The sequence below is a fragment of the Lepidochelys kempii genome, chromosome 7, assembly GCF_965140285.1.
Source record: "Lepidochelys kempii isolate rLepKem1 chromosome 7, rLepKem1.hap1, whole genome shotgun sequence".
Lineage (NCBI taxonomy): Eukaryota > Metazoa > Chordata > Testudines > Cheloniidae > Lepidochelys > Lepidochelys kempii.
The window spans coordinates 94,690,765-94,712,158 of record NC_136386.1 but is presented as its reverse complement, the minus strand read 5'-3'; the positions used below and the strand labels follow the sequence as shown (position 1 = coordinate 94,712,158).

Below are 21,394 nucleotides of genomic sequence, written 5' to 3'. Positions count from 1 at the left end.
TACATAACAAGGCTTGCGTAACCATGTGGCCCAAGAGGTTTCCCTGGCGACTGATAAAGCAAATGCAAGGGCTAGGGCATTCACTGGTGGAAATGTATATGCCTGTGTGTGTGAGAGAAGCAGCAGCAACACCACCAGAGAAGCTGAGAGAGAAGGCAGCTGAAAGCTGAGGACATTGCCACAGAAGAACTGGTAGCGTGTGAGCTTGAGGAAAAGCTGAGAGAGCAGTTTTGGCCTATGTGGCTGGAAAGGGGCTTGGAAGAGTGAGCAAAGAAACTACTCCTGCCTCCTGCTGTTTGATTCCATCTGTGTTCAAGGCAACAGGTTTTTATGTACATATTTGGTAAATAAATAGGATTGCATCAAAGAAATACCTCACTCTATCATCAACTTCTCCTCTTAATGGAAACAACCTGCTACAACCAGATTTTGGCTACCTGCTTGGGTCAAAAGATAACAGTGCTGTAGAATTCTCAGTGCACAGACTTTTCTGATTTTTTTTAATAAAGTGATGAACTGTCTGTGCAATATCAAATTGTTCCATCTAAACAGGATTATCACCCCTTCCTGGCCCATTCTTGAGACTGACATTCCACTAGAGGTAATTTGAATACTGCCAAATGAAATATTTTGCCATGAAAAAAAATACAAGCTATTGATTTTTGTAGCATTGTCTAGTTAAAGTCCCCTGAATAACTATAGCTGTAAAAAGTAGTAATAGCTGACCTTCTTATATATTGTCTTTAATCCTGGACCAGTCTTAAGAGGAAAACATTTTCTGAAGTTTCGTGATTGTTTGATTGGAGAAGGTAATGAAATTATTTCCCCACTTTCTTCAAACCAGTTTTTTCCCTTGTTAGAAATATTTCAGAAGTTCAATATATGTACATATGAAATGTTAAAAAGTTCTATACATTCCATTTACTGATTTTATTTTACATTTTACTTACAACATTTTTAGCTTTTAATAGAACAATATATTTACCCCTTCTTGTTTCAGAAGACGATTTTCCATTTTGTTGTAACTTCTCCTACAAGTTTCTGGTTTTCTTGGAATATACAATCCTTCATCTTCTAAGATGCGTGGCATCATGCCTTTTGGTAGTTTAAAGCTGTGAACCACTTGAGACCAACAATTACTGCATGTAAATTTTCAGCTAAAACTGATGCAAATAAAATGTAAAACTACAATTTAAAAAAAACCTGAGTATTTGTACTGGTCTAATTTTTTTACCTGCAAGCATAAAGCAAAAGAGTGATCAAAGGTATTGTTCTTGTTGCTACTATAATACTATCCCATAACCATTTCTAACATTTCTAAGAACATAAGTCATATAAGTAATTCTGATAACATCAGACTGTTCCCAATCCAGTCAGCTTTCTTACTGCTGGAAAAGAAGGCTACCAAGGAGTCAGCTGGACAGAGACTGAACTACTCTCTCAACCTAAGGGGTGACTCCTCCAAGTGAGGATTAAGAAAGATTGGGCAGTGTGGTGTGAGGAAGTGTACTGCTGTTGTTGCCTGTGCTGAGCCACATCAATGAATTAATATTACTACTATACTTTGCATTTATATAGCACATTTCATCTGAGCATATAAAAGATACACAATGATGAGTATTATTATCCTTATTTTACAGATGGGGAAACTGAGGCACAGACAAGTTTAGTGACTAGCCCAAGGCCACAAAGGTTCTGAACTGATGTCAGTGGAAGTTTTTCTATTGATGTTGATAGACTTTGGATCATGAGTTGGTGGCAGTATTAGGAGTAGATGCTTGGATGCTTTTAGAGGAGGAGGTGGCCCTATACAGGATGATCTTTCCAGAATCAGGGTACCACTCCAACCTAAATCTAACCTAAAATATGAGGATTTGGTTTTGAACACCTAATTTATTCCAGTTATCTCCTGACATCACGTCCCAGTCTTCTAAGTGGAACAACATAAAAATACAAGAATGTAGCAACCAATGGCTCACAAGACTGGAAACTTGAATCAGAACAATTAGAAACCTGTTACAACTGTTCCAGGTGGGAACACTTAGAGCTTTCATTCGCTTACATTAAAATTCCCTTATTTTCTCTGTACTGTAGTTTCCTCGTTAGATCAGCTGCAAGATGACCATAACCCTATTCTTGACACAGCATACACCTCACAGTTCCTCACTATGTCCAAGACCACTCTTCTCCTCTAACAAGTAAAGATTAATTGATTATCTAGGCCCTCATTGAGATCAGATGCTTTATTAAAAGAAACCTTTATCATCATCTGGATCCGCGTATTATTCTTAGATTCTATACAATCTTGGACATATCAGCAAACCTTCTCCCTCTGGAGTTAATGGAACCTTTGTTATTGACTTCATAGGGAGAAAGGTTAGGCTCCTTAACTTTATTGTACTCTACACTTCCAATAAAAATATTTGTTTAAAAAAAATCAAATGAAGATTTTCCTCCTACGTTTTCCCATTCTGCGGATGGGGAACAATAAAAAAAACTAGGGCTGTCCATTAATCACAGTTAACTCACACGATTAACTCAAAAAAATTAATCACGATTAAAAAAATTAATCACAGTTTTAATCATATTGTTAAACAATAGAATACCAATTGAAATTTATTAAATATTTTTGCATGTTTTTCTACATTTTCAAATACATTGATTTCAATTACAATACAGAATACAAAGTATACACTGCTCACTTTATATTTGATTACAAATATTTGCACTGTAAAAATGATAAACAAAAGAAACAATATTTTTCAGTTCACCTCATATAAGTACTGTAGTGCAATCTCTTTATTGTGAAAGTGCAACTTACAAATGTAGATTTTTTTTGTTACATAACTGCACTCAAAAACAAAACAATACAAAACTTTAGAGCCTACAACTCCACTCAGTCCTATTTCTTGTTCCGCTAAGCGCTAAGACAATCAAATTTGTTTACATTTACAGCAGATAATGCTGCCTACTTCTTATTTACAATGTCACCAGAAAGTGAGAACAGGCATTTGAATAGGACTTTTGTAGCCAGCATTGCAAGGTATTTACATTCCAGATATGCTAAACCAGAGGTGGGCAAACTACAGCGCGCGGGACTGTCCTGCCTGGCCAGCTGTCCCCACTCCCATGCAGCCATGCCGCCGCATGGCACAATGCTCTGGGCAGCAGGGTTGCAGAGCCCGGCCTGACCTGGTGCTCTGTGCTGCATGGCACAGAGCAGCTGGCTGTCCTGGTGCAGCTGCGCCGCCAACCACTGGTGCTCCAGGCAGCGCGGTAAAGGGGAAGGGAGTGGGGGGGGGGTTGGATAGAGGGCAGGGGAGTTCAGGGGGTGTTCAGGGGCGTGGACAGGGGTCGAGGCAGTCAGAGGGCGGGGAACGGGGGTTGAATGGGGGCAGGGGTCCCAGTGGGGCAGTCATGAAGGAGAGGAGGGGTTGGATGGGGCAGCAGGGGGCAGTCAAGGGACAGGGAGCAGGGGTTCCAGGGGAGGCAATCAGGAAGGAGAAGGGGGTTGAATGGGGTGATTGGGGGCAGTTAGGGGCAGGGGGCAGTTAGGGGCAAGGGGTCCGGGGCGGTCAGGGAGAAGGGGTGGTTGGATGGGGCAGGAGTCCCAGGGGGGCCGTCATGGGGCGAGAGGCAGGTGGGGTCAGATAGGGGGCGGGGACCAGGCCATGCCTCGCTGTTTTAGGAGGCACAGCTTCCCCTAACCAGTCCTACATACAATTTCAGAAACCCGATGCAGCCCTGAGGCAAAAAAGTTTGCCCACCCCTGTGCTAAAGATTCATATGCCCCTTCATGCTTCAGCCACCACTCCAGACAACATGCTTCCATGCTGACTATGCTCATTAAAAAAATGTGTTATTTACATTTATGACCGAAATCCTTGGGGGAGAATTGTATGTCTCCGGCTCTATTTTATCCCCATTCTGCCACATATTTCATGTTATAATAGTCTCGGACGATGACTCAGCACGTGTTGTTCATTTTAAGAACACTTTCACTGCAGATTTGACAAAACGCAAAGAAGGTACCAATGTGAGATTTCTAAAGATAGCTATAGCACTCAACCCAAGGTTTAAGAATCTGAAGTGCCTTCCAAAATCGGAGAGGGATGAGGTGCCATGCTTTTAGAAGTCTTAAAAGAGCAACACTCCGATGCGGAAACTACAGAACCTGAACCACCAAAAAGGAAAATCAACCTTCTGCTGGTGGCACCTGACTCAGATGATGAAAATGAACATGCATCGGTCTGCACTGCTTTGGATTGTTATCGAACAGAACACGTTATCAGCATGGACGCATGTCCTCTGGAATGGTGGTTGAAGTATGAAGGACATATGAATCTTTAGCGCATCTGGCATGTAAATATCTAGCGCCACCGGCTACAACAGTGCCATGAGAACACTTGTTCTCACTTTCAACTGACATGAACAAGAAGCAGGCGGCATTATCTCCTGCAAATGTAAACAAACTTGTTTGGCTGAACAAGAAATAGGACTGAGTAGACTTGTAGGCTCCAAAGTTTTACACTGTTTTATTTTTGAAAGCAGTTTTTTTTGTACATAATTCTAAATTTGTAAGTTCAACTTGCATGATAGAGATTGCACTACAGTATTTGAAAAATAATATTTATTTTGTTTTTTACAGTGCAAATATTTGTAATCACAAATAAATATAAAGTGAGCACTGTACACTTTGTATTCTGTGTTATAATTGAAATCAATATATTTGAAAATGTAGAAAACATCCAAAAATATTTAAATAAATGTTGTTTAACAGTGCAATTAATCGCAATTAATTTTTTTAATCGCGATTAATTTTTTTAATGGCTTGACAGCCCTAAAAAAACCCTCAATGTTAAAAAAATTCTCATTATTAAATATATATAGTTTATATTAGTAAATTTAGTAATTTAGATTAGTATTGTATATTTGTAACATTTTGGGGACTGGTTTTTTAACTCTTATTTGTCTTTAAAATACCTAGCACACATTTGGTCCTGTATAAATAATAATTACTTTTTTTTCTGGCAAGAACAATCAGACTTTGGTTTAGCAGATCACTACAATTTCTTAAAATTCTCCCCATGTTCTTCTAGTCCATTTTGTCAACTGCTATGGTGGCAATTTCTGTCCAGCCATGAGATATGTACCGAAGCTGCAGTTAAGTTAAGGCAATAGATAAGCTGGTATGGGTTAACGTAGATAAAAAGGTATGTGGTTAGTGGCAGATGGTTAAAAAGATTAGATTATATGAGCTGGGAGATAAGACGGTAGATGGTTGCAATTAAGGACCTGAATCACAAACCATCCTGTACTTGGACAATTTATGAAATAATTACACATTTTTGTCATGTAATTTTTGCTTTTTGTAAAATTGAGTTTTTTGTAAAATTAGAGCTACTAGACTAGAGCAGAGATACAGATCTATCTGCAGACTGGATACAATATTGGCTCTGAAAATTAACATTATTCTTTATCTTCACTTAATTCACCCTGAGAACTGCACATGCCATACTGCTAACAACAAAAACGCCATTCATCATACACTTAATAATTTTCCTAATTTTATATGAAAGGCACAATACCTGGAGAACTGCTTGGCACAAAAAGATGTTCCCATTGCTTGTTAATCCGCAGTTCATTACATTCATATTCAGCAGCTTTCACTTCAAGCACATCCGGCAATAAAACTTCTTCCACAATGTCAAGCAGAGGACTACTTTCATCATTCAAGACATCAAGGTTTCGATGACTGTCATGTATTAATTTATGCTGCTCATCAAGAAAATCAATTCCATATACACACAAATTAACAGAATGATGTGATATATACAGTATGATAAATATCAACATTAGCATAAAAGGATTGCTAGATAAATGAATCTAAATGGACACATAGTAATCCTCAGGAAAAGCAAATTTTCTGTTTTGTTTCCCTTGCCTATCTATAGTATTTCTATAATGTGTATCACTATAGTATCTAAGTGCTGAACAATGAAATAGCCTTCAAGCCTAGTTGTACCTTCCATGATAGAAGAGACAGAAAATCCCTGAACTTTGAGTAACATAACTCAGAGTAACCCATCATCCAGAATTCTTTTTTTTTTTTTTTCCTTCTCTCCAAGAGAACAAAACATTTTGCACGGAAAGTTTAAAAAAAAAAAAAAAAGCTGGCTCTCTGATTGGGAGAAAATGACCCTCCTTCATGTCCTAGAGAAACCAGAGTAAAATATAGACCTGTAACACTTGAAAGCTTATATATTTTACTATTTTGTGTGATATTTTTTATATTTCAGAAAGGAAACAGATTTAAACTAATGTATGACCATTTTATTCCGAAAAACAAACAACAACATTTATTATTTAACTACAGTAGCACCTACTGTGCATTAGGTCTTTCCAAACATTCATGAAACACATTCTGTGTTCTAAGAAGCTCACAGTCTAAGGAATCTAAGTTCAATGGGACTACTCTCATGTCTAAATTTAACCATGAGTAACAGTTTGCGGAATCTATGTACAGCTTATGAATTCTGTTTGAAATTGGTAACTTTCTATACGTATGTATGTCAGACTGCAAACCGCATTTTTTGGAGCGAGTGGGGGGGCGCATCTACTTTCTCTCCTGTCTCTGCTAGACTGAAATTCCAAGAAGTAGTGACATAGGGCACACAATGGAGTGTCATTAAACTTTTATGGTCCTTTATAATACATGTAAACCCCTTGGACAAAGAGTTGGCTACCACCCTGGACAAACTAGTTTTTCAAGTTTGAATTTGGTATGAGGGGTATGAGGGCAGAGGGTGATAACTAACTTTAGCAAAGCTTTTGATACGGGCTCCCACAGTATTCTTGCCAGCAAGTTAAAGTAGTATGGGCTGGATGAATGGACTATAAGGTGAATAGAAAGCTGGCTAGATTGTCGGGCTCAACTGGTAGTGATCAACGGCTCCATGTCTAGTTGGCAGCCGGTATCAAGCGGAGTGCCCGAGGGGTCGGTCCTGGGGCCAGTTTTGATCAACATCTTTATTAATGATCTGGATGATGGGATGAATTGCACCCTCAGCAAGTTCGCAGATGACACTAAGAATGGGGGGGAGGTAGGTACGCTGGAGGGTAGGGATAGGCTCTAGAGTGACCTAGACAAATTGGAGGATTGGGCCAAAAGAACTCTGATGAGGTTAAACAAGGACAAGTACAGAGTCCTACACTTAGGAAGAAAGAATCCCATGCACTGCTGCAGGCTGGGGACTGACTAGTTAAGCAGCAGTTCTTCAGAAAAGGACCTGGGTATTACAGTGGATGAGAAGCTGGATACGAGTCAGCAGTGTGCCCTTGTTGCCAAGAAGGCCAACGGCATATTGGGCAGTATTAGTAGGAGCATTGCCAGCAGATCGAGGGAGGTGATTATTCCCTTCTATTTGGCACTGGTGAGGCCACACCTGGAGTATTGCATCCAGTTTTGGTTCCCCCACTACAGAAGGGATGTGGACAAATTGGAGAGAGTCCAGCGGAGGGCAACAAAAATGATTAGGGGGCTGGGACACATGACTTATGAGGAGAGGCTGAGGGAACTGGGTTATTTAGTCTACAGAAGAGAAGAGTGAGGAGAGATTTGATAACAGCCTTCAACTACCTGAAGGGGGATTCCAAAGAGGATGGAGCTAGGTTGTTCCCAGTGGTGGCAGATGACAGAACAAGAAGCAATGGTCTCAAGTTGCAATGGGGGAGGTCTAGGTTGGATATTAGGAAACACTATTTCACTAGGAGAGTAGTGAAGCACTGGAATGGGTTATCTAGGGAGGTGGTGGAATCTCCATCCTGAGAGGTTTTTAAGGCCCGGCTTGATAAAGCCCTGGCAGGGATGATTTAATGGGTGTTGGTCCTGCTTTGAGCAGGGGATTGGTCTCTTCCAACACTTATATTCTATAATTCTAACTAAGCAATGGATCGCCGGTGGGAGACTGAATACCTGATGAGACTAATCAGCATGCTACAAAGGAGGTTATAAAAGAAAAGGTCTCTCACCAGCCATTTTGGAGAGAGAGGGGGGAAAAGACCAGAAATAGGCTGCAGGAATGAGAAGGACTCCATGTTCTGAAAGAGAAGCCATGTGCAAGAGGGAAGGAGGAGAGGAAGGATGGATGGATCCTGGACTCCTTAAAAAATTCTGACCTGACCCCAGAGAATGCTCAAATGCAGTGAGGAAACTGAAGCAGAGAAACGTGGACAGGATTTTTATTTTTCTATCCAGATCCTTCAATTTCTTGTGCTATCTAAAGTAAAGAATAAGTTTGTTCGAAAACCTTTGTGTGTTATGTGCTTCAACTATCACATATCCATGGAGAGGTAAATGGTAAACCAAAGTACCCACAAGGCTGGAGCTCTGCTTATGCAACTGGTGTCTTGGAGGAGTCAGCACTGGTCTTGGGGCTTATAGAAGCTGAACCATGAGGTCCCACTTCCATGAAGGTATAACAAAGTCTCTTCCCATAAGTGTGCCAAAGAGGCTAAAGAAAGATACAGTGATGGAGTCTACTCAAACCCATGGAAGCTTAAATCACATGGGTCGAGCATTTTGGGATTCAAATGCAGCAGCCTGGTGAATGTCTAACGTGGGAAACTTCACCAGGGCTGTGGCAACATAAAAAGTCTTTGCAGGATTGGGGCCTTAGTTTATTTTAAACTCTACATACTTCACACACAAAAGATATTGAGCTCTAGTTGTAGAAAAAAGTAGACTACTGATGGATTTGTCTTACTATTATTTTGTTCTGCCTTACCAATAGTTTACTATGATGTCACTTTAAATCTCCAACTTTTTTATAATCCTGTGATGCATAGTTGTTTATCCTTTATACAATCCAAATGTTGCATATTATTTAATACCACCAGTGATGTTCATTATAATTTATACAAAAAGTAAGACAAGGTCCCTACCTTGATAAGCTTATAACCAAGTGTTGAAGAGTAAAGACATGATCAGCAATGGTTTAAGAGAATTAATGAAACAAAACAAGAGGGGACACAGTTCTTGGAAGGGCATTTTGGTTGTGTTTTATTTTATGGGCATGAATTATGGGTAGCAAATATTTGAGTTGTAAAGTTAACTTTTTTTTTCTTGTATATAAATAACTCTTTTGTGCTCAGGAGAAAGACTGGCAATAGGATTCAACAGTGATCAATGACTGAAAGCCAGCTAACTGAAGCAAGTTTTGAGATGAGATTCATAGGAGAGGTTTTTGGGGAGACATGAAAGGAGGCACAGAATTACCTAGGGAAAGAAAAAAATGTGCCTTGAAACTACAGTGATGGGTGCTTTACAATAGTTGATAGATGCTTGAAGGAGAGTGGCATTAGTTAAATTAAGAATACACAAGGAGGATTAGATAAATATGAGACATTCTTTAAGGAATTCAGTTGACTTTCATGAAGAAAAAATACTATACCTGGTATGTATTTTTGTCCAAATCTTTTAATTCTGAGCCTTCTTCACCAGTCATGATAAAAAATGCTAAACTGTCATCGGATAAGATTTCTGTCTAAGGATGAAAAAAAACAAACAAAACCCAAGCAAAAACACGAGTCTTCAGCAATCATCATTATTATGTAGCTATGTAAAAATCTTGCATGTAACCAGAAAAAAAATCTTTTTCAGATTTAGAAGTATAGAATTGTTTTGATTTTCAGTAACTTATCAGAGATGGCCACAAGAAGAAGTTATTCACCTTGTGCAGTAATGATGGTTCTTTGAGATGCGTGTCCCTATGGGTGCTCACTTTAAGTATATCTGCGTTCCTCCACTGCTGATTGGAGAACTTTTGTAGCAGTGTCCGTTCAGCCCATGCATGCGCTGCCCTGTACCCCATGTTCTGCCAAAGGCAAATCCTCCTCAGTTCCTTCTCTACTGCAGAGTTATTGCCAAGAACTCTGAAGCAGAGGGGAAGAGGGTGGGTCGTGGAGCACGCATAGGGACACACATCTCAAAGAACCATTGTTACTGCACAAGGTAACTTCTTCTTCAAGTAGCGTCCCTATGAGTGCTCCACTGTGGGTGACTCCCAAGCATTACCTCCCACTGAAGAATCAAGCGTCTGCAGCAGAGTCCCCCAATATGGCATAAGTGTGTGCAGATGCTCAGGTAGCTGCTTTGCAGATTTCTGATACAGGGATACCCTGGGCAAAGGTGACGGACAAGAGACCAATCTCGAAGAGTGTACTGTGGATGGGGCTGCTAAATTGTAAATCTGGTAAAAGTCTGATGTAGTTCAAGACCCATTTGGAGAGTCTTTGAGCTGAAATCGTTGGGCCTTTCAAACTATCCGCAATGGAGAGGAAGAGTCTTGGAGATTTTTTAAAAACTCTTCTCCTGCCGAATAGGCTAAGGCTCTCCTAATGTCAAGCATATGGAGCATGACTACCCTATTATCCTGATGAGGTTTGGGATAAAAGGTTGGAAGGTGCATCAGTTGGTTCACGTGCAATGTAGAGATCACCTTGGGAGTGAACTTTGGATGTGGTCTAAGTGTGACTTTGTGAAGGAAAAACACTGTGAAGGAGGGATGCACCAGAGTCGCTATCTCCCCTATCCTTCTTGCCACCGTGATGGCGATCAGGAATGTTGAGAGACATTGATACCATTATACACACACAAGCGAACCAAAAATAATTTCATCAATAATAGTCAAAATTTACAGATAGACAAAGTAAGAAAAATGCTGCTTGAGAACTTACTAGTTTGAGTTAAGTGTATTTACTTTGTACATTAGGGGAGGAATAGCTCAGTGGTTTGAGCATTGGCCTGCTAAACCCAGACTTGTGAGTTCAATCCTTGGGGGGTCATTTAGGGATCTGGGGCAAAAATAAGGGACAGTACTTGGTCCTGCTGTGAAGGCAGGGGGATGGGATTCGATGACCTTTTAAGGTCCCTTTCAGTGCTATGAGATAGGTATATCTCAAAAAAAAATGTTTTGACATATGATGTTGACAATCTGTGTTTTAACAGTTTTAAAGCTTTGACTTTTTGAATGTCAACACCTACTGTAATTAAATAATTATTGCTCACAGCCTGGTTTTCTGACCCCCACTAATTTCCTGCAATTCTGAAAATTTAAGTCAATAAAAATGGGGCAAACACTTATAAATAAATACTATTACCTATCAAATTTATAAAAAAAATAAAATAAAATTCTGCCAAGTATGGCCATTATGCACAACATTCTGCACCTCTCTTGTGCAGGATCAAACCTTATGAATCACAAAAAAGTCAGAAAACGCAAATGCAGCATTCAGGTTATACAGTTAAACTCATTAAAAGTCAATAATTCAACAGTTAACATTTCACCAGTAACATTAATTTGGCTGCAATGAATATCTGGAATCACAGAATCATAGAATATTAGGGTTGGAAGAGACCTCAGGAGGTCATCTAGTCCAATCCCCTGCTCAAAGCAGGACCAACACCAACTAAATCATCCCAGCCAGAGCTTTGTCAAGCCAGGCCTTAAAAACCTCTAAGGATGGAGATTCCACCACCGGCCTAGGTAACCCATTCCAGTGCTTCACTACCCTCCTAGTGAAATAGTGTTTCCTAATATCCAACATAGACCTCCCCCATTGCAACTTGAGACCATTGCTTCTTGTTCTGTCATCTACCACCACTGGGAACAACCTAGCTCCATCCTCTTTGGAATCCCCCTTCAGGTAGTTGAAGGCCGCTATGAAATCCCCCCTCACTCTTCTCTTCTGTAGACTAAATAACCCCAGTTCCCCCAGCCTCTCCTCGTAAGTCATGTGCCCCAACCCCCTAATCATTTTTGTTGCCCTCCACTGGACTCTCTCCAATTTGTCCACATCCCTTCTGTAGTGGGGGAACCAAAACTGGATGCAATACTCCAGGTGTGGCCTCATCAGTGCCAAATAGAAGGGAATAATCACCTCCTTCGATCTGCTGGCAATGCTCCTACTAATACAGCCCAATATGCCGTTGGCCTTCTTGGTAACAAGGGCACACTGCTGACTCATATCCAGCTTCTCATCCACTGTAATCCCCAGGTACTTTTCTGCAGAACTGCTGCTTAGCCAGTCGGTCCCCAGCCTGCAGCAGTGCATGGGATTCTTTCTTCCTAAGTGCAGGACTCTGCACTTGTCCTTGTTTAACCTCATCAGAGTTCTTTTGGCCCAATCCTCCAATTTGTCTAGGTCAATCTAGAGCCTATCCCTACCCTCCAGCGTATCTACCTCTTCCCACAGTTTAGTGTCATCTGTGAACTTGCTGAGGGTGCTATTAATCCCATCATCCAGATCATTAATAAAGTTGTTGAACAAAACCAGCCCCAGGACTGACCCCTGGGGCACTCAGCTTGATACCAGCCGCCAACTACACATTGAGCCATTGATCACTAGCTGTTGAGCCCAACAATCTAGCCAGCTTTCTATCCTATTCTATTAATATATACATTAAATAACAAACAGCAATATATTAACCAACAAATTCGTAACAAAATGTGAGTAGATGCATGCCATATATCATAGTTAAAGATACTACTGGAAACTTAACGCATGCATTTTTTGCATTGAACTGAATATAATGTATATAGCTTACTTATTTTGTTTACTATTTGCAATATTTGTAAAATTTATTACCTCAGTCCTCACTTCAAGGTTTTTCTGGTATATTTTAGTATCAGAGAGGCTTTTGTCTGTTGACTTTTCTTCTTGTACAACCTAAAATAAGAGGTATAGTATTATACTTATTTTCTACAGAAACAACCAATACAACTATTGTTCTGAAAAGTATGCAGAAAGCCAAAAACTTAATTCACTTACAACTTTTACAGATCTTGTACTTAACTTTTGGAGGTGCTCTGAACAGTGTGGCACAGCAGAAAAGTTTTCTAAATTGACAGAACTTTCAGCCTTTCGCACACACAAAAAATGTAGCTTGTTGCATGTTTCACTTAATAAATTACAAGTCCAAGAAAAATAAGTTACCTTGTATGTTTTCAGTTTCTCTCTTACTCTACCTCGTAATGCTTTAGTTACACGCCTTTGTTTTTCTACATCAGCCACATCCAGTGTAAAAATAGCATAGCACAAAATTTTTAACATACCTTCTTGTGGTACTAAATACTATTTTTTTAAAGTATATTCTTCTGCAGTGCATAGCCCATTTACTATTAATTATTTATAGTGAATACAATGGTCTTCTTATGAAAGGTATTAGATAGCAATACAATAGTGTTCATCAGGCAGTTTTATAGATGTAAACAGAATCACCAATATATAACTAGAATCTTGTAACATGTACAATTTGTAGGATTTTTTTCTTTTTTAAATCCTGGGTGTCTGAAAAACACAGATGTCCAGGATCAAATTTTCAAACTGGCTTCTAAAGTTACACAAAAAAAATTTCAGAAAGCAGAACCCTGACTACTAGTTACCATATTCATGCATACACATGCCGATTTGAGGCATAACTACAGGAACAAAAGCAAAATATGTGGCCTCTTGAGCCCAATTTGAAAATTTGATGTCTGTTAACTTTACCATTTTATACTGAATATACGAACAAAGATCCATCCAAACCTTCCTTATCTGAAATAGCATCTTGTCCCCATGCATTCAAATAAGAATGTTCAAATAATTTAAACTCAGCAGCTGCTTCCTGACTTAGCTGCCTCCCATGTTCAGTGCATGGATTTGCACTGACTGCTGTAAACAAGGCCACTCCTTCTCTCTCTTGGCTTCATGAAAACCAGCATGCTCAGCAGGACTTCAGTATATAATTCAATTCCAATCATCACATTAATAGAAACATGATCTAGGGGAGAAGATGACAACTGAAGTGCTGGGTAGTTGGTGGAAGGTAACAGATTCAGAGACAAACGGAGGGGGAAAAGATCCTATCTTTATTAAAGTAAATACTTCCCTGATGTGAAGTATTCTCTCAGAACTGGCCAAGTACTGATCTAAGATTAGTGTAAATCAGAAGTAACTCCATCTGTTTTCATGGTTAACTCATGTTTTACAGTGAACTAACCAACTTCAGAATCTGGCCCATAGCGCATACCTCTAGATTTAACATCTGGAGCCATATATGCACAGAATACCATTTTCAAATAGGCAATACTTTGATACATCAAAACTAACCTTTTTCAAACCTAACAAAGACACTACTCCTCATAGAGGTGACAATTATTTACATCATTTTAAATTGTGAAGTTTAGCTTTTTTGACACCTTGTCAAACAATATGTGGTTAATATTTTTATGAGACAAGCATATTTTTTCCTTGCCAACATCAAACAATTAGAGAAACTGGGATCAAACTTTCTAAATAAATTCAACTTTGGAAAGAAAAGTTTCATCTTAAATGTGTATGTGAACATCTTAAGAAGTTTCATCTTAAATGTGTACGTGTATGTGAACATAAAAGGGTTAATTTCTAATAAAATATAATTGTTTTAATAATTTGGCCTAGAGTCTGAGACACACTCTCAGATTTATTTAATTAATCAAAATAAATACGTAATAAAAGTAAATAATTGAAACCATTTTGTAGCATTACACTAATTTTAAAAATGTAGCTCTGCCTTAATTTTGAATTAAATTTAAGTCAGTGTTGGACGGAAGGTTGTATCGCTTATTATGAAAATATTTGCAATGTATTTCACATTTTGTTAAAAATCTCACTCATAAGAACGGCCATACCGGGTCAGACCAAAGGTCCATTTAGCCCAGTATCCTGTCTTCCAACAAGAAAAGGAGTACTTGTGGCACCTTAGAGACTAACCAATTTATTTGAGCATGAGCTTTCGTGAGCGACAGTGAAGTGAGCTGTCGCTCACGAAAGCTCATGCTCAAATAAATTGGTTAGTCTCTAAGGTGCCACAAGTACTCCTTTTCTTTTTGCGAATACAGACTAACACGGCTGTTCCTCTGAAACCTGTCTTCCAACAGTGGCCAATGCCAGATGCCCCAGAGGGAATGAACAGAACAGATAATCAACAAGTGATCAATCATCAAACTCAGCATTTTGCACTCACCTTCATTCACTGTTAGTTTGACAACCCTGAAAATATAGTAAAGTATGTATTCACAAAGAGCCCAATTGTTACACCCTTACTTATGGTGAATAACAACTTTCAGGGGTTCTCAAACTTCACTGCACTGCAACACCCTTCTAACAACAAAATTACTACCTGGGTGTGGAGCCCAAGCCCTGCTGCTCCGGGTGGGAGGAGAGGGGACCCAGAGCCCAAGCCCCACTGCCTGAGGTGAGAGTGGAGCTTCAGCTTCAACTCTGAGTCATAGTAAGACTAATGCTGGCCCTGGTGACACCATTAAAATTGGGTCACAACCAGTGTACCCTCTAATTTTTCCCACGCATGTGCAGAATGAATTTTGTTATGTGCACCAATACGCATCACCTCCATATTGGTGCACATAACAAAATTCATGTGGCGGGGGTGGAGCTGAGGGGTTCAGAATGTGGGAGGGTGAGGGCTCCAGCTGGGGGTGCAGGCTCTGGGGAGGGGCTGGGGATGAGGGGCTCAGGGCTGGGCCAGAGGGTTGGGGGTACCAAGGGGGGCTGAGGACTCTGGCTAGGGTGCAGGTTCTGGGATGGGGCTGGGGATGAGGGATTTGGGGTGCAGGTTGCCCCAGGGCTACAGCAGGGAGACAAAGCTCCGCCCCCTCCCCCGCTCTCTCTCCCCTCAGCAGCACCTGGGCGGGGGGGGGGGGGGGCGGAAGAGGCCCCTCTCCCCACCGTGGCAGCTCTGGGGTTGGGGCCGCAGGATAGGCGCCTCTCCCCCAGCAGCGGCAGGTCCGGGCCAGGGCTGGGTTGGGGCCGCGGGAGAGACGCTGCTCCCCACGCTGCGGCAGGTCCAGAGATGGGCTGGGGCCGGCGCCTCTCCCCCGGCCACAGCAGGTCCAGGGCTAGGCAAGAGGCATCTCTCCCTACTGCAGCCCTGAGCTGCGTGGTACTTAATAGACTGCTGCGCGGCTATGTGGCCATGCACCTTAGAGGGAACTTGGATCACAAACCACTTTGGGGTCCCAACCCACAGTTTGAGAACCGCTGCCTTACACCATGAGAAGTTCCACTGAATATAGTGTTATTCAATGTGAGTGTGGGTATCAATCTGGACCAATAAACATATAATATGGTTCCAGCTCAGGCAATAAGTGCATCTTCATCAAACAATATCAATCAAGAGCAAAGACAAGTATCTTTATTGAGCTACCTTCCTGGAAATTCTGATCTACAAATTCTTCTGTTTGATGCCTAATAACATGTTCACTGTCTTCAGTCAACTATGAAAAACAAATGACCAGAGGAAAGATTTAAAGTAAAAGTTTTAAAATTAAACTGCAGATCCTACATTTAATATTTTCTAGCCTTGCATATTGCACTGCTTGTGTAACATTTTATAGTACTTGCTATCGGTAAGTGTCTAATACAGTGTATGACACTCTGTACATCAAACTAGTACTCTGGAACCCCCATATTCACCACTGTGATATGATTATATGTTTTCTACAGTGCATGCCTTGTGGAGGTATTCTTTAAGAAGTCTTGATTTTTTGACCATTAATATCCTGTTGAATTGTATGTACTATCATTGTATGTGAAGTTATGAAGTAATGCTTTATATTTGTTACTGTAATATATGATAAAAGGAAAACGCTCATAGCTAGCCTTTCAGTGGCCACAAAGGAGTAACTAACACTGACAAGACAGATTTGCATCTAGATTGGCCAGACAGGTGTTGATGGCTCATCAAGAATGCATTCTCCCAGAGACTCCTCAGAGAGGGCATGTATACAATGGGGGCTACCTGACCTCCACCTCATAGCAAAGATCTTTCTAGCATGTGGAAACAAACTATAAATGAGGGTTCACGCAAGGCTGTCCCTAGCTATTCTGGGGCCCTACGCAGCCCCCCCGGGGGGGAGGTGTGAGGACCCAGGCCTCTGGGGGTAGGTTGACCCAAGGCCTTCACAGGAGGAGAGGGCTGTCCCTAGGTCTCTGGGGGCTGGCTTGGGGAGCAGGGCAGAATCACCCCCCAGCACTCACTGGTGGTGCAGCTGGTGCTGGGTCGCTGCCCTTCCCACCACCGGGACAGGGCTGAGGCAGAGAAGGGGAGGAAAGAGGTGGGGCTGGGGCTTTGGGGAGGGGTAGAGTGGGGGCAGGGCTGGGCGGAGCAGGGACTGGAGCAACACGCAGCTGCGCAGGGCACCAGGAAATTTGGTGCCCCAAATTTTCTGGTGCCCTACACAGCTACATACTTTGCATATGGGTATGGATGGCCCAGATGACATCATCACTGGGACCTTCTCCTTCCCAGTCTTAACACAGAGAAGATCATTTGGAAGACAATGAACTGTGGAGACTTGCCCCAGGATGAGAAGGGACGTCAGCCTGTGTATTAAGAACTGTAAAATGCATGGAACATCCAGTGTTAGTCTGTTAAAGTTAGAATTTAGACTGTGATTCTATTTTTATTTCTTATGTAACCAACTATGTACTCTGTGCCTAACACTTATAATCACTTAAAATCTATCTTTCTGTAGTTGCTAAACTTATTTTAATGTTTTGTCCTTACTAGTGAGTTTGTCTAAAGTGGGGAATCTGCTCAGATTACAAAGGCTGGTCATGTTCACTTTCCTTTGTCAAAGCGATAAACTAATTAATGAGCTTGCACTGTTCAAGAGGTCTTGAGCAGTGTAAGATGGTATATTTTCTGGGGTGCAAGGCTGAGGGCTAAGGTGATTGGCTGGAGTCTCCCTGTGTCTAATTCATGAGTGCCTTAGAAAGCATTCATGCACTTCAGCTGGGTGTGTGCCTCCACATGTTGATGTAGTGATAGAATCACAGAATATGAGGGTTGGAAGGGACCCCGAAGGTCATCTAGTCCAACCCCCTGCTCAAAAGCAGGACCAATCCCCAATTAAATCATCCCAGCCAGGGCTTTGTCAAGCCTGACCTTAAAAACTTCTAAGGAAGGAGATTCCACCACCTCCCTAGGTAACGCATTCCAGTGTTTCACCACGCTCCTAGTGAAAAAGTTTTTCCTAATATCCAACCTAAACCTCCCCCACTGCAACTTGAGATCATTACTCCTTGTCCTGTCCTCTTCTACCACTGAGAATAGTCTAGAACCATCCTCTCTGGAACCACCTCTCAGGTAGTTGAAAGCAGCTCTCAAATCTCCCCTCATTCTTCTCTTCTGCAGACTAAACAATCCCAGTTCCCTCAGCCTCTCCTCATAAGTCATGTGTTAGAGACCCCTAATCATTTTTGTTGCCCTTCGCTGGACTCTTTCCAATTTATCCACATCCTTCTTGTAGTGTGGGGCCCAAACTGGACACAGTACTCCAGATGAGGCCTCACCAATGTCGAATAGAGGGGGACGATCATGTCCTCGATCTGCTCGCTATGCCCCTACTTATACATCCCAAAATGCCATTACCCTTCTTGGCAACAAGGGCACACTGCTGACTCATATCCAGCTTCTCGTCCACTGTCACCCCTAGGTCCTTTTCTGCAGAACTGCTGCCTAGCCATTCGGTCCCTAGTCTGTAGCGGTGCATTGGGTTCTTCCGTCCTAAGTGCAGGACCCTGCACTTATCCTTATTGAACCTCATCAGATTTCTTTTGGCCCAATCCTCCAATTTGTCTAGGTCCCTCTGTGTCCTATCCCTGCCCTCCAGCGTATCTACCACTCCTCCCAGTTTAGAATCATCCGCAAATTTGCTGAGAGTGCAATCCACACCATCCTCCAGATCATTTATGAAGATATTGAACAAAACCGGTCCCAGGACCGACCCCTGGAGCACTCCACTTGACACCGGCTGCCAACTAGACATGGAGCCATTGATCACTACCCATTGAGCCCGACAATCGAGCCAACTTTCTACCCACCTTATAGTGCATTCATCCAGCCCGTACTTCTTTAACTTGCTGACAAGAATACTGTGGGAGACCGTGTCAAAAGCTTTGCTAAAGTCAAGAAACAATACATCCACTGCTTTCCCTTCATCCACAGAACCAGTAATCTCATCATAGAAGGCGATTAGATTAGTCAGGCATGACCTTCCCTTGGTGAATCCATGTTGAGGGTTGGGGTGCCGACGGGGGCTGATACCCAGCCCTGGCCCGGACCTGCCGCTGCTGGGGGAGAGGCACCTATCCTGCGGCCCCAACCCCAGAGCTGCCACGGTGGGGAGAGGGGCCTCTCCTCCCCCCCGCCCAGGTGCTGCTGAGGGGAGAGAGAGCTGGGGGGGGGGGGGCTCTGTCTCCCTGCTGTAGTGATCACAGCACCTGGACGGGTTGGCTGCTTGTCACTAGCATTGTGAGAGACAACTCAGGGAGAAGAGTTTAAGGTGACTCAGAAGTCCCACAGTTCCAGGTTGTGGTCCGGAAGTATGTCACACAGTGGTTTTTAACCTGTGGTCCATGGACCCCTGGGAGTCAGCAGAGTATATCTAAGAGGTCTGCAAAAGGTTGTTGTTACCATAGAACAGTGGTTTTCAACCTGTGGATCCCTGGCCGTCTGCAGACTATGTCTAAGATTTCCAAAAGGGTCCACCCCTCCATTTGAATTTTTTTAGGTGTCCGCAAATGAAAAAAGGTTGAAAACCACTGGTCTAATAGATTAAATATTTACTTTCACAAATATAATGTGTCTGTCCTGAAAGGATACAGTAAATAAAAAAGATATTGGGCCAAATTCTGCTCTTACTTACACTGCTAAAAATCTATTATATTACTACTAACAGAGTAAAATTTAGCACAAGAAATACTGGAGCTAAATCTGATTAGTTTTGTAACTAGTTTTTTATCAAACTATATTTAAACGTATTTTACTGTTAGTAGATTTCTTTTGATTTTTATGAAGTACTTAAACAATTAAAATATTTTTTTTAAATCAGTTGTTAGAGCAATATTAGAGCCTCCACAAATGTTGCCAGCCTGCATCTCTTCCTTTTGTACATTCATCAGGTAGTGCATGCCATTGTAACCATGAAGTTGAGCATTGCAATGAACATTATATAGAGCAACTTCACCTAAAAAACTGACACACTGTCTAAAGTTGTTGCAGGAGGGTAGTCATTTGGGGTATGCAAGAGAATGTGCTGTCTCCATTGGATGCTTATTGGTATGCGCATTGAATTCAAGGTTTTGGTTCTAACATTTAAAGCTCTTAACAGGATGGGTACCAGCTATCTTTACAACATTCTAACAAACATTATTCCGTTTCCCTCCTCTAAAGTTTGATGATGTAAGCCTACTTGTCCGGAAGGCCTGGAGTGGGTTAACGCAAAATGCAGCAGTCCTCTGGCTTGGTTAGAATCAGTGTCCTCTCAGAGGTTAAGAGTAAAGGACCTATATATAAAATGGTGAAAGAATTTACTAAACTTTATAAAGTGCCTTAACGCAATAAGAAATGCTACCGAAGCACCAAATATTATTATTAGTGCAGTGGGACCTAATTAGCATACTGCATTTGTGCTCTGTGTACTTAACTACCTTTCTATCTGCTTCCGAATGTAATTTATAGGTGAGGGATTTAATCTATAAAGCCGTATATATTTTGCACCTGGCTACTTTGGGACTGACTCTCCCCATGCAACAGCAAGTTGGTTAATTTTAACTGCGTGGGTTTTGTTGACAGTCCATAGCTGGGCACTCTTGAGGACTAGAGGCAGAATAATTCTTGGTGCAGAGTTCCTGACTACAGAATATGCTCCCTCTGGTGGTTTGTCAAAGCCCCACTTAAACTGTTAGAGAATGGTGCAAAGTCCATCTTTTGAGTTAAGTCTTTCCAAATAGTTCTGTACTAAAGCATCATCTTTGCTGCTGCCACTTTAAATTTTGACACATGAATGTATTCATGATTTTACTGATTTATAGTATGTCTATTACTATGAAATCTGGAACCATTACAGATTAGCACAAGCATCAGTTTATAAATGCAAATTTAAACTTCTAAGTTTATAGAAATAACATTGAAATACAGGAAAGGAAAAAGGTTAATAACCAATAAGATGCTGTACAAGAATACCATATTCAAATCAACCTTATTTTCCCCAATGTTAAAAGCAGGCAGGAATGTTAGACAGTATCACACTGTACCATAAATAAGAGATAACACAGCTGTTCCTCTGAAGGCTGCTTTCAACTTGTTCTTGTTCAAAATGTTCTCCAGTTACCTGTTAAACTTCATTGGTTTAATAGATGTCCCAACAATTAATATTTTAACCTGCTTTAATCTAACAATATATCTAGCAACCCATTAGTTAGCTATATACAAAGAACTCTTTAAAACCATCCACAAGAAGAAATACCTCCTTTGTGGAAAATCCAAGTACAGGCTGAAAACTGT

The 21,394-nt window shown here is 41.3% G+C and overlaps 1 protein-coding gene across 1 annotated transcript in view; it reads right to left on the bottom strand.

Moving 5' to 3' along the window:
* LOC140915203 (protein CC2D2B-like) overlaps nt 1-21,394 on the bottom strand; it is a gene marked incomplete at its 5' end in the record, with an annotated part of 53,988 nt that overhangs the window by 29,478 nt on the left and 3,116 nt on the right. The window contains 5 exons of the mRNA XM_073354778.1: nt 727-852; nt 986-1,122; nt 5,589-5,775; nt 9,453-9,545; nt 12,649-12,729. Coding sequence (XP_073210879.1) covers nt 727-852; nt 986-1,122; nt 5,589-5,775; nt 9,453-9,545; nt 12,649-12,729 — 624 coding nt within the window. The remainder of the gene's footprint in view (nt 1-726; nt 853-985; nt 1,123-5,588; nt 5,776-9,452; nt 9,546-12,648; nt 12,730-21,394) is intronic.